The following is a 10,000-nucleotide window of genomic DNA, read 5'->3' on the forward strand; positions in this document are numbered from 1 at the left end:
TTATTCCCATCACTTAGCCTCTTTTGGTCGTTATCCTTTGATTTCCTTATTCATTCATGACTTGTTGTTGTTATACTTATTTTCTCTCATTTTTCTTTCAACATATCGTATCTTATCTCCCTAGAATTTTTTTTTTTTTTCTCTCTCCTCCATGTTACTTTCTACCTTCTGAAATTCAGGACAGCAAAAATATTCTCGGTGTGTATCTTAGTATATCCCGTACGTGCATACATACCTTTTTCTCTTTTTTTTTTTTGTTATATTCAAGAATTCCTTCCTTACCTTTTGGTGGCGCATCGCAAGTTAAGTGTTGAAGGTGGGACTCGATAGCGCCCAAGTTTCTCCTAAGCCCGAGAAGGAGGACACGAGGGCTAGGTCGAGTGTGGTCGGAGGGTGCAGGCAGTCACGGTAGATGTTGATAGTGATGATAATGATGATTTAGTGATAGCGATGATTATAGTAATAATAATGCTGATAATAATGATAATGGTGATGATAATGATAATTTAGTGATATAATAGTAATAATGATGATGGTGATGATGATAACAATAATAGTAATAATGATAATGATAATTTGATTATAGTGATGATAATAGTAATAATAATGATAATGAGGATGGTGATGATAGCCATAATAATAATGATGATTCAGGCCCTGGCCATGGCCCCAGCCCCCCCCCCAAAAAACAATCATTTCCCCATCCAACTGAACCGAAAACAAAGGGGTCGGCCACAGGGCTATATATTTACAACTTTCACACCGTAAAACCATAACCAGAGACCTACTTCAGTTCACTTTTTCTCAGCAACCACATGGAGTTGAGGGGAGATCTTGGGCGCGTTAGAAAGGTCTCGAGGTCCTGCGTGGCTTAGGCTATGTGGTGTTCTGATAAGGGGTCCCTATAAGGGGTCAGGACACGAAAACCCTCTAAAATCATACAGCTTAAATATTGAAGCAACAGTACATGGTTACAGGTTTATTTAGGGTGCCATAGAAACCTATCACAGAGTAAATTACTAAATTAGACTAGGTATGGTATGAAAATTTCCATATCCCTTATAGACCCCTTAAATATACCCTTAAACAACGGCAAGGGTTATAGAGGTGATCCAGGGTGCTATGGAAAGCTATCACAGAGTAATTGAGAATGGATATGGTTTGAGTACTCACATACCCTTTATATTATATTATATTATATAGATATTTAAGGGGTCTTAAACACCCCTAAACAACGGAATGGGTAAGGGAGATGATCGAGGGTGCTATGGAAGGCCATGATAGAGTAGAGGCGATTGGGCACAGTTAGAAATCTCGCATTCCCTATAAAAATAGCAGGCGTAGGTACATGTGTCACCTTTTCGGGGTGGCGCCTCTAAATTGCATTTTGAGTGTGATATAATGATAATAATGATGATTTCGATAATATTTCCTCGCGGACCCCTCGTAGTGTTGTTTAATCTAAGCTACAGTATTGGATTCCTCTTCACTTTCCCATTTTAAAAAATGGAGAAAATCACCTGCTACTTTAGGTTCTGGTAGATCCCTTCCCACTCGAAAAAAAAATGTCATTCAGTGTCAGCTTTCAATCAATCAAAAAAAATGTCAGCTGTCATTCGAGAAAAAAAAAATTCTTTGCCTGACTGCCTGTCACTATCTCCCGGCCATGACGTCGACACTCAGACCCCCCCCCGCCTTTGTTATTTGTTTTTCTTGAGATCTATAGAAATTTCTTATCTCCCCTCCTCTCCCCCAACTTTCTTCCCTCTCCCCCACTTCTCCCCCGCCCCTTCCACCCCCCACCCCCCACGAGGACGCAGCGGCGGGCGGATGGGCGGGAGGCGGCCGTGGTGGTGGGCGTGGTGATGCTTATGACAACCTCATCTCTTCTGGACGCCCAGATGTGACACGTCGGGGGTCCTCCATTCTCATCTCTGGGCCTTCTCTCCCTCGCCCTCTCTCCCTTCTCTCTACACAAGGCCATACATACTGATTCTCCTTCAATACTCGTTCAGTACAGTGTTACTCTGACACGGAACGATACATACAAACTATTTATTGGCAGTTGAACATAGAACTCCTAGGGGATAAGTAGATTGCAACGGAGTGTGCAAACTGAGCATGAACTGATACTAACACTGTACAACATCAAATATATATTGGTAGGACCTGTATAAATTTCTATCCAGTTTGCCTGGCCCCATACACTAAAAAAATGTGTCATGTTCATCTAAAGTATGAATAATATAAAGTTAAATCACACTGCGTCCCGATAACAATAACACATACCAAAGGAATTATTATGATATACAACTCATAATCAGGGATCAAATATTCAATAAGATAACAAACACAGTCACCACACCACACATCCACACGGAACCACATATCAAACAAGATATAACACACATCATCTATACCATTTCTAAGACACCTTTAGTCCGCTATAGATGTAGGTTCGCCATAGAGAGAGTCGCGCTCCTAGAACCAGTCGATTAGATAGATATTTAGTCTTCCAGCCGTATTTGAGACTTTTTATTAGATACCAAGTAGGTGGTTGTTAGGAATGCAAGATAGAGCGCTAAGAATTTTCTAGACTTTCATTAGAATATTTAGACGATTATTAGTAACAAATTAAATGCTCGTATTAATACCTCCTCTGGGCTGATAGGAGCAAAATTACTGTAGAGTTTGACACCATTAGTAATTATCTAACAGCACGGCCTTGTGAATGAAAATTAATTTAATAAGGACGTTTTGCCTTTAGTTTTTAGTTATTTCCCCAAAATATTACTACGTGGATGTCTATAATCTAACTAAAATTTCTAAAGCTAAATTTTATATAGACTAATCAAAATTATTGGGTAGTATATGAAGAATAATTCAGATTATTTGATACCATTTATCCAAAATATAAGCGAAGTGAAATGAATATATTTACGTGATTGATAATATCAATAAGACGTATCTAAATTAAGCAACAGATAGCCATAATTTTAGTTTTAGTTGTAAGGCGATGAAGTGCGGACATAAATATGATATATATAATAGATAGGATTAATGTTTATATATAGAGAAATTCACATAGCAGCTCATTCTTTTTTGTAAACCTTCGTCTGTCATTTAATTCTTACGTAAGAGCAAATTGTGACGCTGCTCTCCACTCCACTCCACTCCAGTCCACTCTACTCCACTTTCCGATTCCTCTTACTCCTCTTCTTCACCTCCCCCCCCCCCCTTCCTCCCCGCCGGCAGATGAATCAAGGTTCCCTTCGTATTCCCTTCCTTACCATCACTTCATTGTGCTCCTCCTGCTGCTAAATCGCCTTTCCTTCTCCTAACTTCTCTTCTTCCTCTCTCTCTTCTAACTTCTCTTCTTCGTCTTGTTCTTTCTTTCGCTTCTATCCTTCTTTCTATTCCTCTAACTCCTTCTCTACTTTCCACTTTCATCGTCTCTTTTCCTCCTCTTTCTCTCCCTTATCCTTCTTCCTTCTCTTCTTCCATGCTAACTCTTCTTCTTCCTTTTCCCTCTTACGCCTCTACCGTTCCTCCTCCTCCTCCTTCTCTCCCTACCACTTCTATCCTTCCGTCTCCTCCTCTTTCTATCAATTCCACTTCTCTCCTCCCTTCTGCTTCTCTTGTTCCTCCTCGCCCTCTTCCCCTTCCTCTTCTGCTCCTCCTGTTCCTCCTCGCCCTCTTCCCCTTCCTCTTCTGCTCCTCCTGTTCCTCCTCGCCCTCTCCCCTTTCCTCTTCTGCTCCTCCTGTTCCTCCTCGCCCTCTCCCCCTTCCTCTTCTGCTCCTCCTGTTCCTCCTCGCCCTCTCCCCTTTCCTCTTCTGCTCCTCCTGTCCCTCCTCGCCCTCTCCCCCTTCCTCTTCTACTCCTCCTGTTCCTCCTCGCCCTTTTCCCCTTCCTCTGCTACTCCTCCTCCCCTTCTTCCCCTTCCTCTTCTACTCCTCCTGTTCCTCCTCGCCCTTTTCCCCTTCCTCTTCTGCTCCTCCTCGCCCTCTTCCCCTTCCTCTTCTACTCCTCCTCGCCCTCTTCCCCTTCCTCTTCTACTCCTCCTCGTCCTCTCCCCCTTCCTCTTCTGCTCCTCCTCGCCCTCTTCCCCTTCCTCTTCTACTCCTCCTCCCCTTCTTCCCCTTCCTCTTCTGCTCCTCCTGTTCCTCCTCGCCCTCTTCCCCTTCCTCCATTCTCACCACACAGCCTGCGGGACCGTCCAGCCTCCCCCGGGGGGCGCGGCGGAGGAGTAACCGCAGACTGTCTGTCCCGCCACCAGGTTTGGAACTGTCCTCGTGAGGGATCGGAGAGTTCCTGCACCCGACGACGCAAGGTGCCACTCGTTCCGACGCAGGCAGTCGCAAGCAGCACACTTGCCCCTCTCTCACGAGATCCCGTCAGGACTGGTTGATCTGTGTCTCTCTCTCTCTCTCCCTCTCTCTTATTTTTACTAGAAAGAGAAGAATAAAAGGATGTGTATATATATTTTTTTTTATCGTTACCAAACCTAACCGCTATTTTTCACCACCACTACTACCCATCAATTACTACTATTGTTGTTACAATATATATCCTATTTTTACTCCCATCACTTCCATAAATGCTCCTTATAAGTGGCCCAACTGCTGACCAGGCATCCCAACTTTGTTTTGTCTAGACTACGACCTCTCTTGACCTCTGATCTCTCAGCTGGCCCGGAAGTCCGCAAGCCTGGCAGAGGAGGACCTGGTCGCTCGCGTCGGTCCCGTCGGCTGAGAGAGGCTGGTCGGGAAACAGCTTGTCTTGGAAACCCTTTCACCTCTCTCTTGAGTCTTTGTTTATGTGTGTGTCTTTTTCATTTCGCGACATGGCTAGTACACCATCTCTCTGGCACTTTTTGTAGTCTCGTCTGCCTCCTCTCCTTTGAACTCCTTTTTTTTGTGTATATTTCTCGGATATATTTCTCATTCTCGATCCTCTTGGTCTCTTTTCACATTTGAACTAATATAACATGATTTCTTAAAAAGTAATTCCCATGAACATGTCCTAAATAACTACAAGTTCATGTTTAAATATTAAAAAAAACAAAAACATATATAACCCTAACAACTCCCACTCCCAAATCTCCCTGTTAACCTTGTGTCGTAACCACTTAAAAGCTCTTTATAATAAATCACTCTCTATCGTCCTTGGCCATTGTCTCCAACCTGCCGGCGTGACTGAGTTTTTCCCCGGCAGGAAAACGACAGTCTGAGGCCCTACCTGGCGGAGGCGATAGCGGCGTGCTGTGTGTCAAGGGAAACCGGGCTCCTTTTCGGCCAGGCGGGCGCCGTGGCTCCGCTCGTACAGTGAGTCAAGGGACACGGTATATTTACGTTTTTTTTATTCTATTTTGATTATTTACGTTTATTTTCCTGTTTTGATTATTTCAACTTGTTCTTTTTTTTTCATTCTTCTTTATCTCTCCTCGAATAATTTTGAGTTCTTATTGTCCTCAGGTATCTTGAGACGAACGACAGCACCATCAGGAGGCCCACCTGCAGGGCGCTGCACCGGCTGTCGCTCGAGCCGGAAAATTGCGTCACTCTGCACCAAAGCGGCGCCGTCCCCGTGAGTGGATCTGCGTGCGCGAAGGGAAGGGTTTGGCCGCGTGCGCACGCACACACACACACACACACACACACACACACACACACACACACACACACACACACACACACACACACACACACACACACACACACACACACACTCACACACTCACACACAAAGTTGAGATTCGTCGTTATGAATACGTGTAAACATTCTATTGCGTTACAGTATGTTATATATATATATATATATATATATATATATATATATATATATATATATATATATATATATATATATATATATATATGCATTATTTATACCTGTCAGATGATACTTCATGTTTACACACCGCAGTCAAATGAGATAGCTCTTTTTTTACATATTGTATCTTCATCATCATTTCCTTCGTATCTTTTCCCTCTTCCTCTTCCCTATTTCAAAAAAAAAAAAAAAAAATGATAATAATAATAATAAATAAATAAATAAATTAAAAATCCATCTCTTTCCGGTAACGTCTCAGCTCCTCCTCGAGATGCTGGGCTCCGAGGACGAGGTGGTGCAAGAAGCGGCTGCCGACTGCCTGAGGAACATCCGGCTGCTGGCCCTGCAACGTTGCAAAGCCCAGGGCCGCACGAACAGGTCCACGCCGAGAGGCAATCACAGCTCTAGGCGATAGCTGGGGAGAATTAGAAGAAGAAAAAATAGATAAATAGAAATAAAAAGATATATAGATAACTGAAAATTGAAATATTAGATAGATGAATAGATGACTGGATATGAAAGTCCATAATAAATAAATAAATAAATAAATGATAAATAATAAATAAATAGTAAATAAATAAATAAATAAATAGAAATAAAAAGATAGATAAATGAAAATTGAAATATCAAATAGATAAATAGATAGATGAATAGATATAAATTTCTATTTGAAACGATTATCTGGGAACCACGAAGAACGACCTGAAGAAGGCGTGACGACTATCGAGAACAGATCAATAAAGAATAAAGAACAGAACTCAACGACAAGGATTTGTGATTTTCGACTGATGTTGGGAAAGTGGAGAGAGTCTGTTAAGAAGTCTTGAGAAACATGAAGACTTTTAAGAGAAGACTTATAGGTCAAGCAGGAGGAGGTAAAGAAGATGCGACAGGTCAGGCACTTGACGATGTTCCTTTTGGTGTTTCTTTATCTCTTTCTCTCTGCCTGTTTCTCTCTCTCTCTTTCTCTCTGCCTGTTTCTCTCTCTCTCTTTCTCTCTGCCTGTTTCTCTCTCTCTCTTTCTCTCTGCCTGTTTCTCTCTCTCTCTTTCTCTCTGCCTGTTTCTCTCTCTCTCTGCCTGTTTTTCTCTCTCTCTCTCTCTCTCTCTCTCTCTCTCTCTCTCTCTCTCTCTCTCTCTCTCTCTCTCTCTCTCTCTCTCTTCTCCTCTTTCTCTCTCTCTTTCTTTCTTTCTCTCTTTCTGTCTCTGTCCGTCTGCCTGTTCTTTTACTTTCTCTCTCTCTCTCTCTCTCTCTCTCTCTCTCTCTCTCTCTCTCTCTCTCTCTCTCTCTCTCTCTCTCTCTCTCTCTCTCTCTCTCTCTCTCTCTCTCTCTCTCTCTCTCTCTCTCTCTCTCTCTCTCTCTCTCTCTCTCTCTCTCTCTCTCTCTCTCTCTCTGTTGACTTTATATATGGATGATAAAAAAATGAATTAAACTAGATGATATAACAAATCTAACTGAAAAATTTTCACATCAGAAAGTCACTGGTTTAGAGTAAAATCTCAACACAAGGAAAGCAAGTTCAAAAAGTTTTTTTTTCTTAGGTGATAGAAAGGTTAACGGTATTTAGGATTCAGTTCTGTTCCATGTGTCAAATATTTCGATGAATATTCGATGCATTATGGAGTAATTCTATAAAATCAAAGTAGCATTATTGCAATATATTTTGATATTCATTATGGTTATTGCTTTAATAAAGTAAAATTATTAGAATAATCAGATGAGGAATCGAAGCAAATGTTAGACTTTTTCCCTTGGTAAAAACTCTATTATCTGCCTAATTCGCCTATATACTCTTGTCTCTGCTCTTTTTTGACTTAATAAGTTTCTCTGTGTTAGCTTGTTACGCTTGCATCGAATTTGTGAAATGGAATGTAAAACAAATAAAAAAGTGTATCCTTATTGATGTGTTTCATTAAATTTGGCAAATTATTGCAGATAGCACATCCCTCCTCTCTCTCTCTCTTTCTGTCTGTTTATAACTCTCTCTCTCTGGATCTCCTCTTCTTCCCCTTCTCTTCCTCTTCCTTCTCCCCTTTCTTCTCCTCCTCCTTATCCCCATCCTCCTCCTCTTCCTTCGTCTTCTCCTCCTCCTCCTCCTCTTCCTTCTGCTTCTTCTCCTCCTCCTCTTCGTCTTCTCCGTCTCCTCCTCCTTCTTCACCCTTTCCTTCTTCTCCTCCTCCTCCTCTTCTTTTTCTTCTTCCTCCTCCTCCTCCTCTTTATCTACAAATTCTTATTATCCATCCCTATCCCTACAATGAAATAAATGAACAGAATTACACAAAGCATAGAATTCTTAAAACTATGTTCCAAGATTACAGGATAAACATAGATAATGAGTAAGCATGAAAGATAGACAGCAAAAGATTAGATGGGAGAAGTTATCTTGAAATACCTGTGATTCATATCGATAACGAGCTATTAACTGAAAACGGAAGAGATGAGGGAGGTGTGGTAAAGAAAGAGCGAGAGTGGAAGATTTTAAAAGAGCAAAAGGCAAGAGAAACGAGGGAGAGAGAGAGAGAGAGAGAGATCATTGAGATATGTGTGGGGTGTGGACAAGAGAGAGAGAGAGAGAGAGAGAGAGAGAGACAGACAGAGACAGAGACAGAGACAGAGACAGAGACAGAGACAGAGACAGAGACAGAGACAGAGACAGAGACAGAGACAGAGAGTAAGAGGTCGAGAGAGATTAATTAAAAAGTGTGGAAGACAAACTAAAAAAAAATGAACAAAATAACAATGCAGCAGAATGTTGGTGATAACGAAATCTTATCTCACAAACTATGATAACTGTAGTGGAAGTACCGTTTGCAGTACACAGAACCGCTGGGTGGCGCAGAGGTCGTTACCAGCACGAAATCTGCTCGTTTCCCTCAATTCTTCGTTTCAGTTATATCTTCTATTTTTTTCTTCTTCTTCTTTTCGTTCTTTATACGAGAGGATATCATCTTCTGCAGTATTAACGGTAAGCAACATTGGTTTGGATCAACATTCTGTTTGTTTACCTTGCAGATTGCTGCTAAGATGTTTGGGGATGTTATTGAATTAGATGTGGTTGTTAAACGCGTGTGTATGTCATGTCAGATAATGGAGAATTTTCGTTGGTTATGTCATGTACTTGGGTGGTGACCATAACGAGAAAAATGTCGGCTTTCTGACGAGAAAAGCCACAAGGAAACCTACGCTGGATTATATCAGAAAGGTCATTGATCACACTAAAAGGAAAACCCGTAGATATAGATATCATACGACTATGCACCCATATCCCAATCTTTTTAGGACGAATTCGAGGAATATTACGAATCACTGGACATTACCGTAAAACTTGCAAGAACGAAATCAGAATTACCATGGGAGACAGAACTAGATGAAGGCAAAAAGATAAAAGTGGTCGAGAGACGCCCTGTATCGCTTTTTAATGGTATTTATGAGGGTTTTAACATTCATTCACGTAACTATGATGATTTTCAGACTTGGGTAAAGCAGGAAAGTGGGCAGGGGGGAATGAGTGGTGCGAAGAACATACCACAATAGTCATGAACACTTGGTGCAAGCAACACACTTGGACAAGCCCAGACAACCAACACAGGAACCAGGGGCCGGATTCTCAAACGCTTTAAGGCGCCGTATCTCCTTAAGGCGCCTTAACTTACGAGCGATCTTACGAACCCATACACAGAGCAAGGGACCCGCCATACTGATGCGAGTTAAGGCGGCTTAGGTTAAGGCAGGGGGAGAGCAGCCTTTAACGCTTTACGGTGGGCACTCGTCGCTCTTATACAAGGGAAATACAGCAGGGCGGTCAAGGCCTCCAGAGCGGCTCAACTAAAGGCTCTTTTGAGAACCCAGATAGACTACATTAGCATTAACGACAGACACAAGAACTCATGTCAACAACTGCAAAACGAAACCAAGAGCTGTGGCTCAGACCATAACTTGTTTGCAAATACAAGCTTGAGATCAAAACTTAATCTAAGAGCACTTCGTAAACCACAAATGCAAAAGAACTATAATAGAGCAGGTCAGAACATATTTCACGAATAGAGGAATGATCAAGATTCGAAATCCAAATTTGCGAACATGATCTATGACACTGGTTTTATCCCAAGACAAGTGTCCATTTTTATCCGGCTGCCTAAAAAAAAAAAAAAAAAAAAAAAAAAAAGAG

The 10,000-nt window shown here is 41.7% G+C and overlaps 2 protein-coding genes across 3 annotated transcripts in view; both read left to right on the top strand.

The window, feature by feature from the left end:
- Nucleotides 1-6,866, top strand: part of gudu (Armadillo repeat-containing protein gudu) — a 25,241-nt gene extending 18,375 nt beyond the window's left edge. Inside the window, exons 11-13 of one of the 2 annotated variants that reach the window (XM_070127788.1) lie at nucleotides 5,216-5,325; nucleotides 5,476-5,587; nucleotides 6,093-6,866. In XM_070127788.1, coding sequence (XP_069983889.1) covers nucleotides 5,216-5,325; nucleotides 5,476-5,587; nucleotides 6,093-6,248 — 378 coding nt within the window. In that variant the 3' untranslated portion in view covers nucleotides 6,249-6,866. Of the gene's footprint in view, nucleotides 1-5,215; nucleotides 5,343-5,475; nucleotides 5,588-6,092 lie in introns of those variants that run through there. The other variant, XM_070127789.1, reaches the window with a different exon arrangement.
- Nucleotides 6,867-8,651: 1,785 nt separating this feature from the next.
- The window catches only part of LOC113809504 (uncharacterized), a 46,835-nt gene continuing 45,486 nt past the window's right edge, over nucleotides 8,652-10,000 (top strand). The window contains exon 1 of the mRNA XM_070127790.1: nucleotides 8,652-8,797. The gene's annotated coding sequence lies outside the window, so the exon portion shown is untranslated. The remainder of the gene's footprint in view (nucleotides 8,798-10,000) is intronic.

The sequence above is a fragment of the Penaeus vannamei genome, chromosome 12 (assembly GCF_042767895.1).
Source record: "Penaeus vannamei isolate JL-2024 chromosome 12, ASM4276789v1, whole genome shotgun sequence".
NCBI classification, from domain to species: Eukaryota; Metazoa; Arthropoda; class Malacostraca; order Decapoda; family Penaeidae; genus Penaeus; species Penaeus vannamei.